Source organism: Euprymna scolopes, chromosome 30 (genome assembly GCF_053919585.1).
Source record: "Euprymna scolopes isolate OS-2025 chromosome 30, ASM5391958v1, whole genome shotgun sequence".
Lineage (NCBI taxonomy): Eukaryota > Metazoa > Mollusca > Cephalopoda > Sepiida > Sepiolidae > Euprymna > Euprymna scolopes.
In genome coordinates, this window is record NC_136511.1 from 5,622,359 (window position 1) to 5,648,739 (window position 26,381).

The 26,381-nt window shown below is 32.7% G+C and overlaps 1 protein-coding gene and 1 long non-coding RNA gene across 2 annotated transcripts in view; both read left to right on the forward strand.

Moving 5' to 3' along the window:
• Window positions 1-1,382: 1,382 nt before the first annotated feature.
• Window positions 1,383-26,381, forward strand: part of LOC145254642 (SH3 and PX domain-containing protein 2B-like) — a 260,049-nt gene continuing 235,050 nt past the window's right edge. Inside the window, exon 1 of the mRNA XM_080113260.1 lies at window positions 1,383-2,027. Coding sequence (XP_079969386.1) covers window positions 1,769-2,027 — 259 coding nt within the window. The 5' untranslated portion in view covers window positions 1,383-1,768. The remainder of the gene's footprint in view (window positions 2,028-26,381) is intronic.
• On the forward strand, window positions 18,861-21,936 carry LOC145254578 (uncharacterized). Its single transcript, XR_013863772.1, has 2 exons — window positions 18,861-20,812; window positions 21,896-21,936. It is a non-coding gene; the product is annotated as an uncharacterized LOC145254578 (long non-coding RNA).

A 26,381-nucleotide genomic window follows, 5' to 3' on the forward strand; every position in this document is an offset into this window, starting at 1 on the left:
TATTGATTGATTGATTGATTATTGATTTTACTTGTTTATCAGGTCTTTTATTCGTTTATATATCTTAGAAAGACGCCCGATTTATTTATTGACCTGTTAAATAAACATAAACAGAAATCACAAAATAATACCTCGTGTGTGTGTGTGTGTGTGTGTGTGTGTGTGTGTGTGTTTAAACAGAAATAAGCAACCCTTACGCAGTTTACGCAGTTAGTGAAGGGGTGACCACCGTGCAAGTGCGTGCGTGCGTATTAATCCTTTGGTTGTTCGACGTCTACGACAGACACACTTTCTGTCATCGAATCCAGGTAAAATTTGGTTTTCGATTCTGAATTGCCGTGCCACGGTTCTCCAGGGTCTGGAGGTGTACCATTTTTATGATTCATGGATAACTAAATGCTTGTCATATAAACTAAATACGCCCATAAAAACACGAACGTACGTAACACTTACTTCACGGATAGTTTTGTGTCAACTATTCAGTCGACCAAACCACACACGCACAATCGATTCGAATTCTTCTCCTAGCCAATACGAATTCAATCCTTGGCCGTTTGGCTTGGAGCAAAGCGTATTATCTGTTCTGATGCTACACTTAATGTTATATCCTCGGTCAGTAAAATTGAAATCCTTCTAGAGTGAGGCAATTTTTATTTTTAGCCTAATTCAGAGTGCTCCTTTTTGTGGAGCTGAGTTTTTTCCATATTAAAAACCGACTTTGCGTCTAATTCTGTCCTCGTGGGGAGTCAATTAAATAGGGGTACGTATTTTTATACATTTGTTTACAGTGAAACAAATAGTTGCACTTTTGGGGAAGGTCATGGATGGATATGTTTGATATTAAAAACAGTACTTATGCAGTTTATAGACCTCACAGTTTTTGGTAGTATTTTCAAGTTAAAAATCAATTTCTTTGTTTTTTTGTTTTTTTTAATCTTTAAATCTTTTGTCTATTAAATTGTTAGGTGACAGCACAGACAGCGTAGTTAACAAACCCCCCTCCCTATATTATGAATGATTTTCTAAATAATAACGTAATTATTTCAGCACGATCCGTAAACTACACAAGTACCGAAGGAAGAACTGTCTAATCCCGCTTTCGTGGGAAGAAAAGTAAATACTAGTTAGACGAGACGTATTTCTGGAGGTTGTTGTGAGACAACTAGCGACCCTTTTGGGAGAAGGGTGCCCCCCCCCTTGCCCTGAATATATTCAATATAAATAAACTGACTTTGTGTCTAGCATTTGTGTTGTTGGGGAGTCAACTAAATCAAAAAAGATTTAATCATTTTTTTATTATTATTATTATTAGTAGTAGTAGTAGTAGTAGTAGTAGTAGCAGCAGCAGCAGCATATTTAACATTTAAAAGAAACATTGTTTGTTTGTGTGTTTTTAATCGTCACACACGCACACACACCTTTAAACCGAGAGCGTCACACTGACATAAAAACATACCCCCACGCACGCTGTTTCGCGCACACAAGCACTTGCTCGCGAGTTTTTCCATCTCTCGCGAAAAAAAAAAAAAAAAAAAAAAAAACGCACACGCAAACTTACAACCATCCCCGATTCGCTGGGCTAGCACTTGCCGGTGCCTTGCGTTGTGGTAGGCGTAGTAGTGGTGTCTTAATTGGCACACAGAGACGCACACACACACAGAAGGGCGAGAGAGAGAGAGAGAGAGAAAGAAAGAAATCAAAAAGAAGAAACAAGTGCCAGAGAAAGGAAGGAAAAGAAAAAGGAGAAGCCGAATCTGAGGAGACAAATATGGCGTCTAGTGTGTGGAACTCGTTAACTTGCAATAACTTGTTCGTGGCATTTGCCGCTGTCACTGGCTTCGTGGAGAAAAAAGAAGGTCCAAATGTGGATTATGTATTTGTCGTGGAGGTCTACTGGTCAGATGGACGAACCACGTACGTTAAACGGACTTACGGTGACTTTGAAGCGTTACAACGCGATTTGGAATCATTCGTTAAAACTGAGAAACATACATTTGAGGGTTCCAACCCGATTCCCCGTCTTGAAGGTGAGTAGCATTTTCGAGTTAAATTACCAAGAAAAAAAATAGAAAAGAAAAGAAAAGAAAATAGATTCTTACACAGAATAATAGCTGTACCTTGTCTGTTTTAATTTGTTGACCATAATCAACTTTGAGTTAAATGGTTTTTGTTTTTTGTTTTTTTCTAGGGCGCATTTTTTTTTTTTTTTTTTTTTTTTTACTTTGGCGCTGAACCACCACTTTTGATGAATAATTATGAAGAATTCTTATCTCTTTTTGTTTGTTTAAAAGAAAAAAAAAAAGACCCTTATGTAGAAAAAGTACCGTGCTAGTATTTTCAAGTTTTACAGTATATTTTTAATTGTTAGGTGAAAGTACAGAATAGTTACAAAAAAAAAAAACCCTTCCACGGTTAAGAACGGGTTTCTAAATAACGTCATTATTTCAGCACGGTACTTTCTCTGCGTGCGTACAAAAAAAAAAAAAAACTTTTTAATCATTTTTCATGACATTTTGAAAATAAAATAAGCCCTTTCATCCAGCCGCCGCAAACGCAAGTTTAAAAAGACTTCGTGGATGACTTTATTTTGTCCATTCTTTTGAGATTCCTCGTTTATTCTTGTGCTAAAGCGAGGAATTTTTACAACAGAAACCGCATCATCTTTCTGAACCACTTCCTTTTATCGCTGCCTGGCATTACTTTTACCAATTTTTTTCTTTTTTCTTTCTATTTCTTATTTTTGCTGACTGACTCTTGGATATTCCATGTCTATGTAGGTGTCTGGGGTGGGGGAATAGAAAAATAAACTTTTTCAAAATTGTCAGCATCTATTAAAAAAAAAAAAAAATCTGACATTAAACCGTAAACAAAAGACGAAAGTATTGGTCAATTTTTACGACGTGCCCCACTGCCCCAGCGTATTATAAACACCCCAACCTAACCTCCCCATGTTGAGAACGGCTTTCGGAATACCCCCCAACCTCGAAAGCCGTTCTTAACATGTGGTGACTGGTGGGGATGTTTATTCCGAAAGCCATTCTTAACATGGGGAGTTTGGGGTATTTATAACTGGGGCACGTCGTAAAAATTGACCCAAATATTACCGAAAACAAGATGAGTTACTTCTGGATAAGGTTTTTTGTGCTTGAACTTATTTTAAAGCACAAGTACTGTCGAGTATTTAAGTTAGAACGAAAACAAAATGGCTGACATGAGACCCTCATATGAGGAGTCTCGATAATCGCTCAAAAATTGAAAATTAAACTAAATACTAGAAACACACCCAGTATATGCCACAATAACTTGCCTTTGGTGACATTTATTTGTTGTATGTATATATAATTTAGGTGCTTATGTATTTTGGTACCGCGCGATTTTTAAATAGTTTTGTCAGGTTAAATTAAAGTTCCACGATTGTTCGATGGAAGCACAGTTACAAAACACCCTCCCCTCTCCATGTTAAGAATGGCTTTCAAAATGTCATTTCAACCCGGTACCAGAAATACATAAGTACCATAATTTGTTTTACCACTTTCGTTTTATTGTTAAATTCCCTTAATGGCAAATTAAAAGGTACTTATGGACCGTGCTATTTTTTTATTTTATTTTTATTTTGATAGAATTTTCAAGTTGAATTCAATTTTTGTATCTTAAATTAAGTTAAATTATTGGATAGTTACAAAGCTCCCTCTCATGTTAAGAATAGGTTTCTAAATATTATTTCAGCACAGTCCGTATTCTGCATGAGTACCATTTACCAATTAATTCATTTTGAGCATTTCGAAATTTAGACATTTTCTTTTTCGTTATCTCATTCGTTAATAAAAGTACACATGAACACATCCGCATAAAAACTTTCGTTTCATAACCTGCACAATTTAAAGTTTATTTAAAATAATTGTTAGCGTATGACTATTTTTTCTTTCTTTCTTTTTTTTTTTTGTTTTTTAAGTTTAACAAGTACATTAAAATATATATATATATTTTTAAAAATGTAATGAACCTATGATCCACGGTTTAATTGGTAGATATTTGTAAGAAATCGCTATTAAGGGTTTCAGTCTCTGGTATTGATGGAGAATCCCGAGTCAATCCCGGAAATAGCCGAAGCAGTTTACGATTTGAAAGCCATCTTTCTTTTTAGAAGTTTTAGGGGGCTAGTTTTGAGACTTCTATAGACTAGTTTGACCAGAATCAAGTTTTTTTTTCTTCAACCTAACCCTTCATTATGCTTAGTGTTCTCTCTTTTTATAATTTTTCGTGCCTTTTAAATAGTGAAAAAGAAAACTATTTGGGTATTATTATACAAACACCGTGACAGCGTTAGGGTTAGGGTTAGGGTTGGGGGTTAGGGTTAGGGGTAGGGTTAATTCGCTGTCACGGTGTTTGTATAGTTTTACCACTATTTGTAGAACTGATTATGATTTTTTTTTTTTTTTTTTTTTTTTTTTTTTTTTGTTAGCGTGTTATTTAGATTTTTAAAGGTAAATTTTTAGTTGGTTGGCACCTTAACATTTTCCTTTTTATAATTTTCCGGGTATGCTGAAAATGAATATTTCATTCAAAATTTTCGCAAATAAGTAGTTTTCCAGATATTAAGCAATGTTGTTAAAAGTGGTGGCCGTTGTCGTTGTTGTACGAGCAAGCGCGCATATTTCCTTTGACGTGGAAACCAAGTAAAAATTTACTGGTACTTGTGCACTTATGTTACCGTGCTGAAATACCGTTATTATTTAGAAAGTTATTCCAACCATGGAAAGAGAAGGGAGGTTTGTAATTATTTTGTACTTTCACCTAACAATTTTATTAAAAAGATTTCGTAAAACTTGAATTTAACTTGAAAATACTATTAAAAAAAAAAACAAAAAAAACAGTACGGTAACATAAGCATCAATTTAATTTACTTTTTAATATTTTCAAGTTTAAGTTTTACGATATCTTAAGTAAATTGTTAGTTGAAAGTACAGAATACTTACACAACGACACAACGTCCTCCCTTCCGTGTTAAGAATGGCTTTCTAAATCATAACGTTATCATTTCAGCACGGTAACATAAGTACCTTTTTTTGTCGATGCTAGGAACTAACTTTGTAAGTATTGAAATCCTCTGTAAATTCGTTACAAACTTCGCTCATTACTTTTGGGATACAGTTGAAAATATCAGCGTGCACCAAAAATTACGGAAAATTATCGAGTAGAATTTTAGAAATGCATTAATTCACTATTCAAACTCCACGAACTCTGAACGATATTCGTGTCAAGCTAGTATGATGTTTCTTCTAATATAAACTCTCCACTGTTGGAAATTCGTGGATGAATCTGAATAGTAAATAACTTTATTGAAATTCTGGATAATTTTCCGTAATTTTTATGTATACCAATATTTTCAACTGAACACTATATCCATAAGTTTTTCTGTCACTTTATTTGAAGCTGTCATATTTCGCATGTCTCGATATAAATACCCCCTTTTTTATTTACTTAATTTCAGAAATTAAACCTTTAAAGTTCGTGTGTTCTGCTGAGTGCTGCTGCCGCTGCTGCTGCGCCGATTCTAAAGCATTTGTTGTTGCTTTCTTTGTACAACTTCAGTCTGTAGTTGTTTACAAAGTATTTACTTCCGTTTTGTGCGGATCGTTCTGCTTCACGTTTGAATGCCCTGAAAAAGTCCCTTTTGATTGTTTACCAGTTTTTAAAAAATGTTGCTTATTTAGAATTACTACACTTAAAATAATAGAAAATAATAGAAAAATCTTTGTACTCAAAACTAATATATCATATTCCAAAAATCGAGTAAATTCATCAACTAGTCCTTTTTAACTAAGAAACTCAAATTTTATGATTAAGCGAGACGTACTATTTTTCTTTTTCGTCGACCATGTTTTTGATGCACCATAAATAAGTGGAAGATAACTCAATTCGATGTATCGAAATCAAATTCAGCCTTATAACGAATACATTTAGTATTAGAATCATTTAAAATCGTAATTTTTTTTTTTTCTTAAAAAAACCTATTTGATCAATTTACGTGATTTTTAGAATGACATCATTCTGTGACGAGTACGTACATCAAAGATTTTTTTTAGTGACATTGTAAATAAGCACAACCAACTTTTATCATTCTGAAAAACAGTAAAGTTAGTTTACTTATTTTAACTGGTATACGTTAATCAGAAGGCCCTCAAAAGTGAAAGCAGGGTTCGCACGAAACGGAAGCAAATCTTTTGTAAACAATCAGACAACTTGAACAAAGCCCTATTTTTTGTGTTTGTTTTAGCCAGTAACGTAAACATTAAACAAAAATGGATTTTTTTTTTCAATTTTTTTATTTTGTTCAAGCTGTAGATGGGGCATTCTACCCACTCATATATACCAACCGATAGATCTTTTTATAGATACTAACTGTCCCTTAATTTGAAGTGTTTGAATCTCTCTTGCACTTAGTTCACCGGGTATACTTGCCAGTTTTTGAAATTCTTTTTCATGAGTCCAGTTACCCCTCTATGGAGATCTTCCTAAGATTCCGGTTTCTTTTCATATCATGCATAAGACCTTGGTATCTTGTTATATTTTCCCTCTCAGCTATGTTTTACCCAGCACCTTGATCCCATATGCAAACTTTAAAAAGGTTTCTAACTTATATTATTTTTAACACAATTATCACACATGAGTAAGCAGATTCATTTTTAGGTTTGGTTCGAAAAAGTTGTCCAAAGACAAATATATAACAAATGTTATCAAGGGCAAGATAAATTACTTTTCTATCTAACTGGATACTTTTTAGTGTTTTTATTTAATGTAACATGTTTATTCAGCTCGAAGATCATACAGTGTTTACTGATGTATGTATTGAAAAATTGAAACTGGCGTCCGACTCTCTCTTGAACACGGTTAGTTTGGGAAACAGAGTTAAAAATAAAACTAGACAATACTGTTAGAAACTCGCTCAATATGTTACCGTGACATGAGCTGACATATATTCGGTGGGTTTCTAACAGTATTTCGTATAATTTCTTATTTTTAACTCATTTTCCCAAACTTAGCGTGTTCAAGAGAGTCGGGCGCCATTTTCAATTTTCCAATACATCGGCAAACACATGTTTTTCGAGCTGAATAAACACGTTACATTAAATAAAAACACTAAAAAAATATCCAGTTAGGTAGAAAAGTAACTTATCTTGCCTTTGACAACATTTGTTGGGTTTGTATTACTGTACACATAGATTCGAAAAAGTTGTCAAAAAACAATTATATAACAAATAAATGTTATCAAAGGCAAGATAAATTACTTTTCTACCAAACTGAATATATTTTTCGTCTTTTTATTCAATGTAACATGTTTATTCAGTTCGAAAAATATACAGTGTTTACCGATGTATTGGAAAATTCAAAATGACGTCTGACTCTCTCTTTAACGCGGTAAGTTTGGGAAAAGGTGTTATAAATAAAAAACTGGATAAAATACTATTAGAAACTCGCTCAATATATGTTACCATGACATAGGTTGGCATATATTCGGCGGGTTTTTAACAGTATTCTGTCTAGTTTTTTTTTTATTTATAACACCTTTTCCCAAACTTACCGTGTTAAAGAGGGAGTGAGGCGCCATCTTGAATTTTCCAATACATCGGTAAACACTGCATTTCGAGCTTTATAAACATGTTACATTGAATAAAAAAAATATACGAAAAATATATCCAGTTAGGTAGAAAAGTATTTATTTGTTATATATTTGTTTTTTTGGCAACTTTTTCGAATCTGTGTACAGTAATACAAACCCACTTTTTAAAACTATAATTTCTTCACATCTTGGAAACTACTTGTTTCTTGGAATTTTAAAGTTATTTTCGTTTTCAGCACCCCCGAAAACTTGGGGTTATTTTAAAGGATTTTTTGAGGGTGGAAACATGCCGCACCTTTACCAACATGTCTCGAGGAATATGCTGGAATGCTGTTTGTTTTTTGTTTTTTTGTTTTTTGTACACTTGTAAAATTAGCCTTCTGAATGTACTTTAAGGGCATACAATTTTGAACCCTAATTTAGCGTCTTTGAGAAGAGTTGCCCGTTAGTTATTTTACCAGATCTTCTCTAAAGTGCCAGTGAACCGGCACTTCTAGGCATAACCCTTGACGACCACAAACACTTGGGTAAAATGGCTGCCTCTATGACATCTCCACCCACTTGACCCCCCCCCTCCTCCATCAATTACTCCAGCTTCAAAAAGATATCTTAGCATAAAAGTTCATCCAGTGGTGTGGTGTGCTGGTGTGGCGAGGACCTGATTTAGGAGCTTTTGAGTGAATGAATTTACTCTTTGTTACTCCTTGGTCTACTACTCTGACCCGGACATATGGTAGTATCCCTCAGGGTGCCCGGAAAACTCGTCCCGGGAAAACTCGTCTCGGGAAAACTCGTCTCGGGAAAACTCGTCTCGGGAAAATTCGTCTTCGGAAAACTCGTCTCGGGAAAACTCGTCCCCTTTCGCTAGGTAGGAAAACTGGCCCCTTATTGAATAAATATCGATTGAAAACATATTTTATGATCGTTCTTGAAGGGGATATTGTTTTTTTAAAATAACTATAGCCCCCCCCCATAATATTTAAAAAAAATTTTTTTACTTGTTTAATGTTTTTTATTTATTTTTTTTTTTTTTTTTTTAAATAAAATCGATTTTCTAAGTGTCCGTTTTCTACCTAACTGGCTAAGTTCTTAGTGGTTTCACTTATTTTAAAGCGTTTATTATGTTCATAAACGAGACCGCATATTTTTTTATACTAATATAAAAAGAATTTACTTATTTACTGTTGTTATAAAAGGGTAAAATCGATTTGGGTTTGTATTACTGTACACATAGATTCGAAAAAGTTGTCAAAAAGCAAATATGTAACAAATAAATGTTATCAAAGGCAAGATAAGTTGCTTTCCTAACAAACTGGATATATTTTTCGTGTTTTTATTCAATGTAACATGTTTATTCAGCTCGAAAAACATAGTGTTTACCGATGTATTGGACAATTCAAAATGGCGGCCGACTCTCTCTTAAACACGGTAAGTTCGGGAAAAGGTGTTATAAATAATAAACTAGACAAAATACTATTAAAAAAACACCGAATATATGTCAACCTATGTCACGGTAATATATATTGAGCAAATTTCTAACAGTATTTTGTCTAGTTTATTATTTATAACACCTTTTCCCGAACTTACCGTGTTTAAGAGAGAGTCGGCCGCCATTTTGAATTTTCCAATACATCGGTAAACACTGCATGTTTTTCGAGCTGAATAAACATGTTAAATTGAATAAAAACACGAGAATTATATCCAGTTTGGTAGAAAAGTAACTTATCTTGCCTTTGATAACATTTATTTGTTATATATTTGTTATATATTTGTTTTTTAACTACTTTTTTCGCATCTATGTGTACAGTAATACAAACCCAAAGTTTAATATTTTTTAAAATATAATTTAGAGAGAGGGGGGGGGGTAAAACTATATCTCCCTCCGAAAAACAACCAACAAAAAATGAAATTAAAAAGATTCTTGATAAACGATAGCGGAGTTTTCAATAAAATTGATTAATAAATTTATTTAGTGATTACTTTTTCTCTGAATGATTGATTTTAGAATTTTGAAGTAAAAATTAAAAAAATTAAAAATTAGTTAACGAGAGATTGTTAACACATGGCATCTCTCGCGCCAAAAAAATATTTCGCTTTTAATTCATTAGTTAATTTTTGCAAAATTTGACAGGACGACAATAAATGTGGATAATTGATAGAATTATAATTTTAAATAACGCATGAGTGCATTTGGTATGAGAGAAAACAAAAACATAACAACAAAAAACTATCATAATTAAAAAACCAAAACAAAAAAGTAACGAAGAATCGAATCGCTCCCTGTTTTTAAATTTTTTTGTTTTTTTTTTATTGTTTTTATGACTCCAAAAAACATCGTTAAAATAAGAACCAAAAAAATTGTAATTAACTTTGTATGAACATAATAAACGCTTTAAAATAAGTGAAACCACTAAGAACTTAGTCAGTTAGGTAGAAAACGGACAATCGATTTTATTTGAAAAAAAAAAACATTAAACAAATAAAAAAATTTTTTTTAAATATTATGGGGGGGGGGCTATAGTCTATTTTAAAAAGCAATATCTCCTTCAAGAACGATCATAGAATGTGTTTTCAATCGATATTTATTCAATAAGGGACCAGTTTTCCTACCTAGCGAAAGGGGACGAGTTTTCCCCGAGACGAGTTTTCCCCGAGACGAGTTTTCCCCGAGACGAGTTTTCCCCGAGACGAGTTTTCCCCGAGACGAGTTTTCCTAAATTCATCCCTCAGAGTCCCATCTACAGGTTAAACTTGACATGCCGTGAACTCAACTTTTTTTTTTTTAACAAGTAAAATGACACTTCAGAAAACGAGACGATAAAATTAAGATTTTAAACCAATTAAGGAAAAAAAAAATCGGTGTTTGTGCTTGTACGGATCAGGTCCCATGGCTGCCAGATAAAATAAAGTGACCACGCAAAATTAAAATAGGGTTTTTGAAATGGAAAACAGAAAAAGGAAACACTGATATAGTTACATCTTTTAAATTTTTCGAGTAAAACAACGATTGTTTTTTTAGTTTAAAAAGGTTTCAATATCGGCTAAACATGTTAGCCGCCATTACGATGTGATCTAAAGTGCGCTTTCTGAGTTGTCTGTTTCTACAATCTTCATCGCTTACTCTAAAACATCTACAAAAAAATATTTTAACTCGATGAATTTGCGTAATTTTTTTATATATTACTATTTTCGACGTGACAATGAACTAATATTGTTTTTGCTTAAAAGAACATATTAAAAAAAAAAATCGATCTCTCGCCTCTTTTCGTACAAGTACTAAAATCTCTCCGTATGACTTGAACAGTAAAAACGATTGCAAATAAAATAAAATAAATTGGCATTAAAAACTGCATTATAAATGAATCGAAGTATTTTTTGTTGACGTTATTTTTAATTCTCTGATTCAGAAACCTGTTTATGTGGTTGTTCGTTTTTTTTTTGGGGGGGGCGGCTTTTGCCAGCCATGTGGTTTTTGATTGACTAAATTTGATTAACGCCTTCAACTATTCCAACCCTCACTTTTTAAAATTAAGTTTCTTTTTGTCGCTTACGTGTGAACACCATGAAAAAAAAAAACTTGGAGACGGAAAAAAAAAATTATAATTTAAGATTTTTTTTTTATATAAATTTAGCGTAAAAAGCCCCCGCCCCCATTTCCTACCGTTGTAACTTTTTGTGGCAGTTAACTATTTACCATTGACTCCAAGTCTGGTTGCAAAACCACACGTAATCGCTAGATTCGAACTTAACCCGCTCAAAAAGAAAATCAATAAATTTATCCCTCATAGTGAAAACAATGGTTAACTGTCCGAAAACGCTAGTAGGGCCCTGAAATAAGATTCTTACGTTGAATTTCTATGTTAAACTGATTCCTCATTCTAAATTCAAAAATAATCGCTTTTTTTGCTTTATTCAAAATTTTCAGCGTGTTCACGTAAGGAATACTCGTTTTTATTGGAAATGGTGATGGATCTATGATACCAATTCGGGTTGTATCTTTTTTTTTTTTTTTTTTTTTTTTTTTCGTCGTCAATACAGGCATAAATATAAAAGCCCACCCAATTAATATCACCAATCATGCGAAAATTTCTATTATTTTATTTAGATTTTTAAGCGATTGTAGAGGCTTTCCAGTGAGAGAAATTTATTCTCACATAGAACTCTGGCAGAGCGGAAATTAACACAACAGTGAAAAGCGCATTTACCCGGTGAATCAATAACAAGGTCGTTTCATCTTCTCAATTGCAAAATTATGTTGGGTAATTTTGCTGCTTCTGCTGAGCCTGGTAGGCAAGACTTTGAAGTGGTAGAGAAAAATCTTCTGTGGTTCATTTAAAGCAATGCTCAAATTGAAAAATGGCAGATAATTCTGATGAAGTGGTAAAAACCGAATTCAACATACTTTGCAGATTAGAAAGACGATATTACGATGTAAAAGCGAGAAACATCTACAGACATGTGGTAAGCATTCTTACAATTTTAATCAGAAATGTGATCGAAATGACATGATTTTACCAATAAATGATTGCATTGATTATTGATTATTGGATTCCTTATTCATTCGTGGAAGGCTCTAATCTTCCACAAAAAAAAAAATGTCATTTTTATTGGTTCGATCGATACCTCCATTAAGCGGGGCTCTATGGACAAATTTATCTTTGGCAACTAAATATTTTCGTTTACTAGCCAAATAGGAAAGTTGATGATTTTCAGAATATGACATCTTCGTTCTGTGACGAGTATGTACATCATTAAAGCTTTGGGGGGGGTCTTTTTTTTTTTTTTTTTTAGTGTAATTCTAAATATACAACAAATTTTATGTTACTTGAAGCTATAAACATTCTAATTTCTTCAGAGATTTTTTTAAACAGCCTTCATTAAAAAAAAAAGTACATTGTTCTATTGAACTTTTATTGTTTAAATAATTTAACTTTGTCCGTTTTATTTAAAAAAAAAATAAAATAAAAAAAAGTTGAAAAGATATTTTTCATTCATTGGAAGATTATCAGTGAAAGAAACACAATTGCCAAAAGATAAGCGTTTCATTATTTCTAGTCGCCACTTTGAAAAATCACTCGCAAATGCGACTGTTTCACTCGCAATGTAGAGCCCTATTAAGTCTCGAGAGACAATGGATAGCCCTACAACAGTAGCTGCACATGGAATTATGAAGCAAGGGTTGCACAATCCCAACTACACCTCTCCTGAGTCAGCGCTGCTTGGGTACAGCGGCAATGAGATACAAGATTGGCTGGAAACAATGCCGAGATAAGCGGAGAGCATATGCAGCAGCTGGAATTCTCAATTGGTCACCCATTTTAGTACTAACTAGACTCAATGTTGCTTAACTTTGGTGATCTGACTGGAACCGGTGTGCCAACATGATTATGCAGTTTTTAGGTTAAGGCAACCAAATCACAGGTGATACAATCAATGGTATACTTAAAAATTATTTATCCATCGATATTAGCTATACTTATTCACACCTAAAAACAAAAATTGGCGGACGTTGGGAATCTGAGCCTTACCTTATAAATTATACTCACCCCGGCCCTGGTTCTTTGGGGCCTGGACAACAAGTGTCAAGCAAAGACCATATGTGGGGTTGGCCCCACATATAAGACCTTGGTTAATGTAGGGGCAACCCTTCATACCAATTGCCACTATCCAGCTCCCCTACTCCCCGGGGAGTTGGTCCCCATTTCCCCTTCACTCTTCACTTTAAAAATCGGCCTTGTGCCTAATTTGCTCGGTGGGGGGAGCAAATAAATACCCAATACCCTTACCTTATAAATTCCACAGTTTTCATTTTTTTTTTTTAACTTTTTTTTCTTGTTAATATCACCCAATAGAAACTTATGTATCAGATAATTAAAATACTTTTTAAAATCATTTTTATGACTTTTCACGACTTTTTCAGTTTTCTATTATAACGTTGTAGTAAATTAAACACGAACTCAGCCGATTAAAAATATATTTTTCAATTAAACCTTGTATTATTGTAAAATTTGGTCTTTGTTATTATGGTGAAATAATTATTATTTAGAAAACTATTATTTAACATGGGGAGGGTGGGGGTTTACTATTCTTCACCATTACCTAGCAGTTTAATAAAAGAAACACGTTCCGAGTGAACGGTGAGTTACGTCCGGTTATTTTATAGTAAAAAAAAAAAAAAAAAAAAAAAAAAAAGGCCAACTTCCGGTGGCGTGCGCATGGACCTTAAGTTCGGGTTTAATTTACTACAACGTTATAGTAGAAAACTGAACAAGCCGTGGAAAGTCATAAAAAATGATTTTAAAAAGTTTTTTTTTTTTTTTTTTTAATTATCTGATACATAAGTTTCTATTTGATGATATTAACAAGAAAAAAGTAAAAAAAAAAAAAAAAAAAAAAAAAAAAAGTGAAAATTGGAATTTATAATGTAAGGCTTAAGGCTCAGATTCCTAACGTCCGCCAAAAGAATTTAAAAACAAAGATCATACTTGTGCTTTTTTTTTTTTTTTTTTTTTTTTTTTTAAATACTTGTATAGATTGTCCTCCATGGCGGGTGATATTAACCTAGTAAAATCTGACGTCTGGTTACAACAGCCAAAAGAAGGCACAAAATGAACAGTTTTTTCACTGTGTACCTAAAATCGAATGGAACTCCCATGCCTTTGCAAAATCTTCCAATCTATCGAACACAATACAACGATTGTTTCCTTGTTGAATACAATATGGTCGTCTTCAAGTCTAATGTTAACAGATACTTGCCCAGTTGTCCTCGAGTTTTGTCCTTTCTGCCTATCGTTTCTAATCATCACACAACTGACAATCTCGGTAAGCCTTATCTGCTGCTTCTCACCCATCCCCGCCATTACGGCAAGATTTGACACAAGGTCAGGAAATTGGGATATGAAAAAACCAGCACCTTAGACAAAGAGTAATCTGGCCTGCAAAATATGCCTGAACAGCCCCATCGACATTCCCTAGTAGGAAGAGGAGGTTCAGGCGATTAATAATAAACTAACCCCTTTATCGAAGGGGGGGGGGAAGCTTGGAAGGGTGAACCTCCTAGAACTGCACAAGATGCAGAACAATACACCTCTCTCAAGAGAACAAGTCATCTCAACAATAACTTAGAGTAGAGGTCAGCAACTCCTTCAACTCTGGGAGGTCGGATTGCATTATAATGATGGGCCGTTGGCTGGACGAAGGCCATTAATGAAAAATTAAGGGAAATTACATATGCAGATAACTGTCAACCTAGATTTTTAAACCATAATGGAAATAAACATTGAGAAATCAGAACAACGAAAGGAAATCTAAAATTAAAAAAGAAAGCACTTAATAAGAATTGGTTGTCTTCAAGTAATGTCCAAAATACTTCAAAGTAAAAAAGAAAAAAAAAATCGCCTAAAACAAAATGGATGAAACTAACTGGCCGTCCGGCATTCTTCGGTCGTAAAATACACTTAAATATGATAGGTTGATTAATGCAGATTTCGTATTTATTATATTGGACACAATATATAGTAATGATTTGAAAAGTTTAAAAAATAAATAAAGACTCGTGCACTACAACCGAGAATCAAAACCAAAACGTTTAGCTTACGATTTATTTTTTCCTTTGACGGTAATGCATAAGGTACGCAGAAATGTTTTCTAAGTACTTTAATGAAATGTGCTCAGTGTACTGCATTAATGACCTCTCTTACGTAAATACACTTGATCAACCTTTCAGTCAATAAGATCTAGGGATGTACCGATTATCAAATTGGCCGATTACCGATCCGGACGATTAATAGGTTTTCTAATGCTAATTTATCAGCACATTTTTTTGTCATAAATGATGTTAATATTAATTACTAGCCTGGGAGCCCAGCGTTGCCCCAGGTGTTTGGAGGTGTATGTTGAGCAAAAAAAAAAAAAAAAGCGATCAATTTTTTTTTAACTTTGACCCCCTTAACATTATTGTTTTGGGCTCAAATCAAGTTATTTAGTTAGATCCATGTCCAAGGAACCTATATCTAAAATTTCAAGTGGTCCTGGATATGACCTTAAACTATATCCGATGGTGAGGGCCCCAGCTTGCAGGCCTTAGGGAGTGTGGAGCCACCCTTTAATTGCCATTGCTCCCAGGTCCACTCTGACCCGGAGTGGTAGCACCTGTTAGGGTCCCAACTATGGGTTAAATAGAATACGACTTAAAAAAACAAATATACTATATTAAAAAATCGTTCTTCAAAATCACCAGATTCGGCATTAAATAACCTGAAAAGGAGTGATATGCCGTAAAACAACCAACCAACCAAAATTTCAAGTGTTAGGACCCAAAATTGTCGGAGTTTGGTAGAGTTCTCAAAGGTCAAATCGTTGAACTTTGACACCTTAACAGCCAAATTTCTGGTCGAAAACCAATTTCAAAGATTTTCCCGAATCTCAGTACCCTGTATATCAAATTTCGAGTCTGTAGACTGAAAATTGACAGAAATATTATGTAGGGAAATGTACACACACACACACACACACACATACACACACACACTTTCACTTTTATATATAGATATTGTAAACGAAGAAAAGTTAAATCCCTCTTTTGTTTGCCAGTGAAAATTTATCGAAGATACACCATATTATCAAATAACAGGCATGATGCGCTGTTAACATGTAGATTTTTACAACTGCACTGAATTTGAGTCAAATAGATGTAAGCATATGGAAAGTTTCCCTCCTTTCTCTTCCTATCGAATTAACATTATTTTTTTTACTTTACTTAATAGAAAATTATTACTTAATTTTTCAGTTTTCATGTTGAGGAGTAAATTGCGATGATGTGCGAACCGAAAATAAAGCATTCTTCATCAGTCATACACTTGTTCCTCATTTTCGGATTCTTGCTACCATATTTTTATTTTTCTGGTTTAGATAATGTATATTTTATTGAGATAAATTACTAATTAGATATCAGACATATGTAATTTCGATATGTAAAAAAAATTAACTAAATATTAACAACAACCTTCAATCATTATGGCAACCAGTTTCTGCTGGAAGTATTTCGATATCAATCCCAAGAATAAGAATACAGCTGTTTGCAAGTTATGTCAATCTATTACATCAAAGGGAGGCAAATCAGTAAAAACTTTTACAATGACTAATATGTTAAATCATGTTAGAAATGTTCATTCAAAAGAACCAAAAGTTGCAGATAAGAAATAGAAAAACAATGAATATTCAGGGACAGACATTCCAGAAACAAGTGGCAGCAACTACGAGCGTTCAGTGAAACACCAAAGTAGAATCAATATTGGCCAAAAAGTAAGCTTGGAATACTACTGACCACAGGTCACAAGAGATCCATTATCTGAAAAGAGAATGATTGCCGTTGATATTAAACCATATTTTGTAACCTCTGACATTGGATTTAATAGGTATATTGAAAATCTTTGTTCAAATTACAGCATTGTATTTTTTATTAAATTACTAGCATGGGTGCCCGGCATTGCCTGGGTGTTTGGAGGTGTGTGTTGAGCAAAAAGAAAAAAAGTGGTAGTAGGAAGGCAGGCTCTAACCCGTACCGCGAAGGAGGAAAAGAACGGGAAAAAAAACGTGACGTCTTTGCTGTTACGACCATCGTCAAACCGGAAGTGACTTAGGTTTAAATTAAGGCTAGACAAGCGAAAAGAGGGTATGACGTTTGAAAATATCGGTGAAAAAAGCGAGCCCTCCCTGTAGAAAAGTGCCCAGTTGAGGGTGAAGAAATCAATGTTTTTAGCCAATTTTTTAGTATTTGTCATCTGAAGGGTCAAGCTTCAAAACGATACTGATCTTGTGAAAATCCACTGCCTTTGTCAAAAGTTTTAGGCAGACATACATACATACATACATACATACACACATACATTGGTAACTAAAAATTTTCGACGTAAACCGATTAAAAAGCTTGCCTTATCTCTTAATACCTTATGTAAAATTTCAAATGTTTAGACCAGAAATTGACTGAGTAATTTGCTAGAGACCACAGAGGTCAAATCTTTTAAAACTTTGACCCCTATTATGACCCCTTAACATTTATTGTTTTGGGCTTAAAGCAAGTTAAGATCCATATCCAAGGAACCTATATATAAAATTTCAGGTGTTTAGAGCCAAAATTGTTGGAGTTTCGTAGAGTTCCCAAGGGTCAAATCGTTGAACTTTGACCCCTTAACAGCGAAATTGCTGGCTGAAAACGGATTACAAAGATTTTTCCAAATCTACATAGCCTGTATATCAAATTTCAAGTCTGTAGACTGAAAATTGACAGTTATTGTATCGGGAAATGTACACACAGGCAGACACTTTCACTTTTCTAGATATATAGATTAGGTGAAAGTAGACTAGTTAGAAAAATACCCTCTCCTCCACATGTTAAGAAATGGGTTTCGAAAATATTCTCCACATAAATACTATTGTTTTTATTGTTTTAATATCTTTATATTAGCTTTGTTCAAGTTAACGCTGTGATTGTTTAAAATAATTTATTTCAAGTTGGTGCAGATCGTTCTCCTTTACATTGAATGCCCAGAAAACGTCCCTTCTTATTAATGTTTACCAGTTTTGAAATAAGCAAACGAACTTGGTTGATGTTTTTAGAATAATATTTTTGGACCAGGTAAACATGAATCAGAAAGGACTTTTTCATGGCACAAGAACCCAAGTTTGCTCAGCTGGGCAAACTTAGGTTCTTGCGCCATGAAAAATATCCAGTAAATAAAATGTTGTTTAGTGAATCGTTATTTTTTTTATCTATTTTTTTTCCATACACCAAACATGGATATAAATATCACTAAAACATCCGCTGGGTCATAAGCTTCATTTCGGTACCTTACTTGCCTGGATGGATTGCCTGTAGGCCGAGATAAACCGCGTCACACACACACACCCACAGATAGACATTAGGAAAATTTATAAGATAAGATTTATGTGAAACAATAATTCACACTAACCGGAATTTTTTAATAAGAGATTCGTTCCTTTTTTTTTTTTTTTTTTTTTCTGTTGTTTTTCTTTTTTTCTTTTTTTCTTTTCTTTTTTTTTCTTTTTCTTTTTTTTTTCTTTTTTTTTTCTTTTTCTTTTTTTTTCTTTTTTTTTCTTTTTTTTTCTTTTTCTTTTTTTTCTTTTTTTTTCTTTTCTTTTTTTCTTTTTTTTTCTTTTTTTTTCTTTTTTTTTTCTTTTCTTTTTTTTTTTTCTTTCTTTTTTTTCTTTTTTTTTTCTTTTTTCTTTTTTCTTTTCTTTTTTTTTATTCAATAATTTGGGACGCTATAACATTCCTACCTTAACAATTTACTAATGGGGACTTATTAAAAAAATTGTCCGGTTAAAGAAATCGCAGGACTTCAATCATATCGATAATAATACCTACAATTTTAGCTTTGAGATTATTTGTTTCAAAAGCTGCCCAATCTAATTCTGATTTTTCTGACTTTTAGTGAAATCCTTACCATTGTTGAACAATTCAATGAATCAATGGAAACAAGATTTTCATCCCATCTAAATGATAAAAACTCGTGTGTCTACTTTCCTAGATTCAAATTTAAATTGTAAAAGGCTGGCATGGAAAGCACTAAGAATCGGATTCTACTACTTTCTCCTAATGATAATGAAGCAGAATCAGCAGGATACATTTCTACAAGCGTTGTTGAGGTTCAAGAAAATCAAAGTAAAAGGAAAACTGTATCTTATTCAAACCTGTTTGATCAATTAGCTTCGAATACAGTAGCAAATGAAAACTTAAAGCAGGTAGAAACTGAGTTAAACCTGGAGACTGCAATTACAACAGAAATACAAGAATGACAATCTCAAATCAAAAGGAGTAAATCCCTTGACCATTACGTACGTAGCTCAACTAATTGTAAGAGATTGTGATCTATTTCAGTCGTGGAAGATGGAGACCTTACCACTGCTGAGTAAACTGGTTTCAAAATATTTAAGTGCACCACCTGCATCTTGGAGGGTGAAAGGCTCTTTAGTACAGGTGGTAATGTGTTTGAACCTATGAGGAACGGGCTGTTTCTACATTACAACTTAGAAGTATTCAACATTAAATACTAAGGAGATTATGAGAGCAGAGGAAGCAGGCAGCAAGAATAGAAGAGGAAATAGAGCAGCAGCAGGTGCAGAACTTCATCTTATTTAATAGCAAAAAGAAAAGTAATTTATCGGCCGATTACCTGCCAACTAATTGGTACAATCCTAATAAGATCCCATACCTTCATTATAGAAGTCCCCTCCCCAGATACTGTAGAGCTTCCTACTATAATAGCTTCTCTCCTCGGCCTGCTAGACTTTGGAATCCCCTCTCTGTTATCTTGACTTTACCAACATGGAGAAGTTTAAATGTAATGTGAACAAGCATCTTGCTGCGCAAATCCCCACTTAGGATGCCTCTATTTCAGTCATCATCATCATCATCATAGCACTTCATTCCATCTTGAGATTTATTATTGTGCAGTGTCAGGGGCAGCTCTTAGGTCCACATCAAAGTATGCCTCGTTTAGGGAACAGTTTGTGAGGATGTTATAGTCTGCACATCAGCACCGCGGGAATACTGAAGGTCCTGTATATAGCCCCACTTGTGCAATTTGTTCTGTTTTGTCAACCTTTTTCTAAACCCGCTGGAAAGTCTTCTTTCGGTGCCAGAAGTGCTTTGTCGTTGTTGTCGTCGATTGTTCATTCCACCAACGCAGGCAGAAGGACGCTAGTAGTGTTCGTCCGAGGCCTATGACAGTGGCAAAGCTCTTGCGGGATGGTAGTCGCTGCGGCACCTCTTAGTGTCAAAATAGAGGATGGCGATTGTCCTTCCTTTGCTCGTTATGCTTTGCCTTCGCAATCGCCTCTTGACGAATCTGCAAGAGTGCGATTCTGGACATCCTTATAGATTAGTTGATCTCGAGTCGCCGGTATGTCTTGGTTGTTGTGTATCTTGTTTGGGATGAACAGAAGTTTTGTTGTTTTTTTTTTTTTTTATTACTGCGTTTACATTTTCATATATTTTTCTTTTCAAATTTTCCAGTTAGACTTCCCTCAATATTTTATCTCAAGTGTAGGTTTTTGGTCTTCATTTCTGTCTCACGGCAAGAACTGTGACACTAGGGTTGAGAAATGGGATTGAACAGTCAGTATCCAGAAGATGAACACGTTGATCCTGCAAAAGATGTCTGTGCAGAGGTAGCAGTGTCAGAAATTTCGTGAAAATAGTGAATAATTCCACCCCATCTTTCCAAGCTTATAACTCCTCGAAAAATGTAATTCAAGCCCTAATTTTTTTTTTTCAATTAAAGGAGCAAGGACCAAGGTTTTATTAAAAAAAAAAAAAAAAAAAAAAAACAATGTGTTTTTTTTTTTAAAAAAAAAAGGTTTTAAACTTCGGACTTTACAGGTAAATTTCTAAAAAAGCGATTTTTTTTTTTTTTTTTTTTTTTTTAAATTTGAATATATTATTTATTGACCTTTTCTCTTCAATTTGTGATATATAAAACTCCACGACATAAATTAATTATTTACTTTTTAATAGACATTTCAAAATGAGAGGCGTGAATTATTCGACCCCCTATCTTTCTAAGCTTATAACTCCTCGAAAAATGTAATTCAAGCCCTAATTTTTTTTTCAATTAAAGGAGCAAGGACCAAGGTTTCATTAAAAAAAAAAAAAGACAAAAAGAAACAATGTGTTCTTATAAAATAAGGTTTTAAACTTCGGACTTTACAGGTAAATTTCTAAAAAAGCGATTTTTTTTTGTTTTAAATTTGAATATATTATTTATTGACCTTTTCTCTTCAATTTGTGATATATAAAACTCCACGACATAAATTAATTATTTACTTTTTAAGAGAAAGTTGAAAATGGGTGACACTTGGGGGGGGGCGTGAATTAAAAAAAAACGTTTGTCTAAAATATTATATTCGGTTTATTGGAAAGAACATAAAATTTCACATTGACCCTGAAAATATCGTAAAAATAGAATCAATAGAAAAATTTTGATAGATTTTTAAAATTTAAAAATTGAAAAATATTGAGTTTAAAAATTGAAAAATATTGAGTTCGGAAAATTCATTACTGTTTAAAAAAAAAAAAAATATTTTTATTACTTTTAAAACAACTGTAATAGTTTATTTTGGAAGTATAATCCATAAAGAAAATAAATAACCCACTTTTAACAGAGAAATTACGAGATTTTTATATTGTATTCGCAGTTTCGTGTTAGGGGTGTCAAAAATTCCTACAAAAATTCTGATACTGCTAGTGCAGAGGCGCCTCGGTCGATTAGCAATACACTAACTCCTTCTCAAAATGGCGGAAAGAAAATATCGTATTCCAAAAATTACGTAAATTAATCAAGTAGCTTTATTTTTAAATTAAGAAAATAATAATAAATCTTATGGTTAACCGAGGAGCAACTGTGTCGCGACGTCATTTTAAAGTTTCAAGTAACAAAGGAGATGACTCAACATAATTCAAACTTGCGAAGTTTTTATTGTAATGACTACGAATTCCTACTAGTCACTTAAAATTTTGTTTACAAAAATAAAACTACTTGATCAATTTGATTTATATATATATATATATATATATATATATATATATAATTTTTTTTTTTTTTTTTTTTTCATTCCATCACGGCTACGTTAAAAAAATTTAATATAAAGGGGAATTCTGGACAGATCATCTTCATATCCGGTAGAACTGGATAAACGTATAAGGCTATTTAGGACCTTTTTGTAAGTCTTATTTTCATTCAAAAAAAATTATGTGATCGAGTTTATAATTTTCCTGTTTTCATTTCATTGTTTTGTAACCCAAATTTTATGCAATTTCTGACGCGCGTTGCTGTCTAACCAGATCGGCTGACCTAATTGTTGTAGCGAACGTTGAGAGAAACTAACCGAGCATGGCGACAATTGTTTGTTATCATGAAATGCGCGTTTTCCTTTCTTTTTAAAGAGTGAAATAGACATTGACATGTGTCACGCCTGTTTTAACCTCTCTGTATGCATAGAAAAAAACCTACTTGACAGTTGTAAGTTTTTCTCGCCTTAACGTAGCTTTAACCGTGCTTATTTAAAATTACACTGAAAAAAAAAATGTACGTACGAAGATGTCATATACGAAAAATCACGTAAATTGATTCGAGTATTTTTATTTATTTTTTTTTTTTACGAAAATACGATTTTTAACGATTTTAATACAAAATGCATCCATTATAAAGCTGATTTTGATCTTGATAGTTCGAATTGAGTTGTCTCCTTATTTATACATCGTAACCGATCAAAAATCTTGCGTTTCGCTTCGTCATAAAATTTGATTTTCTTGGTTTAAAAAAAAAAAAAAAAAAAAACTACTTGATCGAGTTATGATTTTTGGAATATATTTTCGTTCCGTGACGAGTTCGTGCATCAAAGATTTTTCTGTATTTTTTTTTTTTTTTTTTTTTTTTTAAGTGTAATCAAACACATTTAAGTAAAACAAAGAAAAACTAAAATGGATTTAAAGAGTCAAAAATGGACTAATTTTACTTTCGTACGCCTCGTAACGGTCGCTTTATTTTGTTCTTTAGTCCTCACATTCTTTGAGCGATGTTTTCTGGTAAAGGGAAAAGAATTGCTGTTTGCTGAGCTGGAATAATACATCCATCTAACTCATATTTTTCCATTTTTTTTTTTTCATCTTGAAGCAATATTTAAAATGTTTTAAGCTCTTTATGCTGTGTCTGAAGCGATAGGTGTATCAGAAGCGGCCATTAAAAATGCGTGATAAGAACTTGAATAAATCAACTATCTTTCGAAGCTTATAACTACTTGAAAAATGTAATTCAAACTCTAAATTTTTTTTTTTTTCAATTAAAGGAGCAAAGGCCAAATTAAAAAAAAAAAAAAACTAGTTTAATAGCAAATTATGCAATATTTCTTTAAATTGGTTTTCTTTAAAAAAGATTTTAAAGAAAATCAACGAAATTTTACTTACTTCGATTATAAAATATATATATAAATTCCCAAAAAAAATCACTTACCTATAAACAATTCTATTCAATGTGTACTTTCATTGTTGAGAATTTATCCATATTTATACTTATTCCATGTACTTTTTTAAATAAAATACTTTTTTAAACAAGGATTAAAAAAAAAAAAAAAAAAAACGCGATCCCAGATTTTTTGACTGTTCAAATAAAGGGAGACAAATCTGATTTTTTTTTTTATTATCTTATAATGACTTATAAACGCCATAATTAATCTCTTTTCTATTGCGTGCTGTTAACAAAAATTAATATTTTGGGGTCTCCGTGGGTGAAAAAAAGTACACATTCACTTATAAGTTTTTGCCGTTAAACAAAAAACCCAGTCGACCAATTTTTTTTTTAATTCTCTTAATGAAATACGAGTTTTTGATTATTATATTTTATTTCTACTTTATCGAGTGATTTTTTTTCTAAAAAAAGAAAACATTGAATGAAATAGAAAAAATTGTCGTCAGCATCCGATATTTACTTGACGATATAAGTATAACATGAGCTTTCATTTAAAAAAAAAAGGTTTTGCACTTTGGACTTTACAGGTACATTTCCAAAAACACTTTTTTTTTTTTTTTTTTTTTTTTTTTAAATTAGAATATTTTATTTATTGATCTTTTTAATCTTCAATTTGTGATATATAACACTTTGGGGAGTTAATTATTTAAATTTTAATAAACATTTCAAAATGGGGGGATTTTAAAAAACGTTTGTCTAAAATATTATATTCGGTCTATTGGAAAGAGCATAAAATTTCATTGACCCTGAAAATATCGTAAAAATTGAACCAATAGAAAAATTTTGATAGATTTTTAAAGTTTAAAAATTTTTTAAAATTTCATTCGTAAAATTCAACTGATTTCATACATAAAAAAATGGCTGGTTGAACGCTCACCGGTACTTTGTAAACACTGTTTTTAAAAAAAATAATATTTCTATTATTTTTTAAACAACTTTAATAGTTTATTTTGAAAGTATATTCGATATAGAAAATAAATAACCCACTTTTAAAAGAGAAATTACGAGTTTTTTTTATATTTTATTCGCAGTTTTCTGTTAGGAGTGTCAAAAATTCTGATACACCTACTGAAGCGATTTCCATTAAAAAAAAAAAAAAAATTGAGAACTACTACTACAAAATTGCTTATACTTTTAGTTTGGAGCAAGAAGTATCTGTAATTCTACACTTTATCACTTCTGTCCTTGACCAGTAAAGGAGAAATCCTTCTAGAGCGAGGTAATTTGAATTTGTCAACCCACCCCTGCTGGGGTAGGGGGGGCGCAATTTTTATGACACAAATAAATAATAAACGGCCTTGTAATTATGTTCTCGTAGGGAAACAAGAAAAATAGGAACTGATTTTCGTCAAATAAACCAATTATATAAATATTCAGACATAAATCTAATATATAAAAGGCTATATGTCTGTCTGTCTGCTTCCATATTTTCAAACTCTATCTCCTCCGAAACTAAAAGTCGCCAGGGACCTCAAATGATTGAATTTTTTTTTTTTTTTTTTTTTTTTTTTACGAACCGTTCTTTTATGGATCTTTAGCCGGTTAAAATAGTTTTTAAGAGGTCAAAAATGGGTCAAAATTTAAAAAATCGTTATGCATTTTGTGCATTCATCTTAATTTATTTTGTACAGTGGTAACGTCACCAGCTTTGAATGCTAGTTTCTGTTTCGATTCTAACTGATGGCATCCAAATACATTTTTTTTTTTTTTCACATTTTAAATCACGATTCTATATAAATGTATACAAAATTTGGACAAATTAAAGTATCATATTTAAGCGTATTTTACGCCCCACCCCTCTAGTAGACTATAATTTAGAAGTATTTTGGATGATTAACAATTTCCAATAGAAAAAAAGAGGGTGGGGGAAAAAAAGATCAACTAATCACTATTGCTAATCATTAAAGACAACAGCCAGGACAGAATGCAAGAAAAAAATTGTAAGCATTAAGAATGCTTTTGTTTTTGTTAAATATTGAGGAATCAATTCAAGGTGCTTGTTTAGAGAGTCAACAGATCGATTTTTTTGTGGTTGGAAATCGTCGTATACGTCTAATTCAGAAGAAAGTTATCAAACAATTGTGCATGAATTTGCTTTGACTAAGGCTCTTAATTGATTGTTGTCAACATCCGATAGCCGACCATTATGCTCATCATCTTCAAAATTCTCGTCGCCGCCATAAAATTTCTTAAACTACCATTGTGCTATACGTTCAGTAGTAGTTCCGGAGCCAAATGCTTCGTTGATATCGCGAACTGTTTCAGCAGCTTTCCGGCTTAGCTTGAATTGAATTAAGAAAATTGTGTGAATTAGCTTTGTTTCATTTTCGTAATCAGCGTTCTGAAAAGGCATAATTGTTTTAAAATGATTGTAATTTAAATGATTAGGGGAGGGGAACGCTCTTTAAAATCTATATATCTAGAAAGGTGAAAGTGTCTGTGTACATTCCCCTACGCAATAACTCTGTCAATTTTTAGTCTACAGACTCGAAATTTGATATACAGGGTACTGAGATTTGGGAAAATCTTTGTAATCAGTTTTCGGCCAGAAATTTGGTGTTAAGAGGGTCAAAGTTCAACGATTTGACCTTTGAGAACTCTACCAAACTCCTCCGCCAATTTTGGGTCTAAACACTTGAAATTTTAGATATAGGTTCCTTGGACATGGATCTAACTTCATAACTTGATTTAAGCCTAAAACAAATGTTAATGGG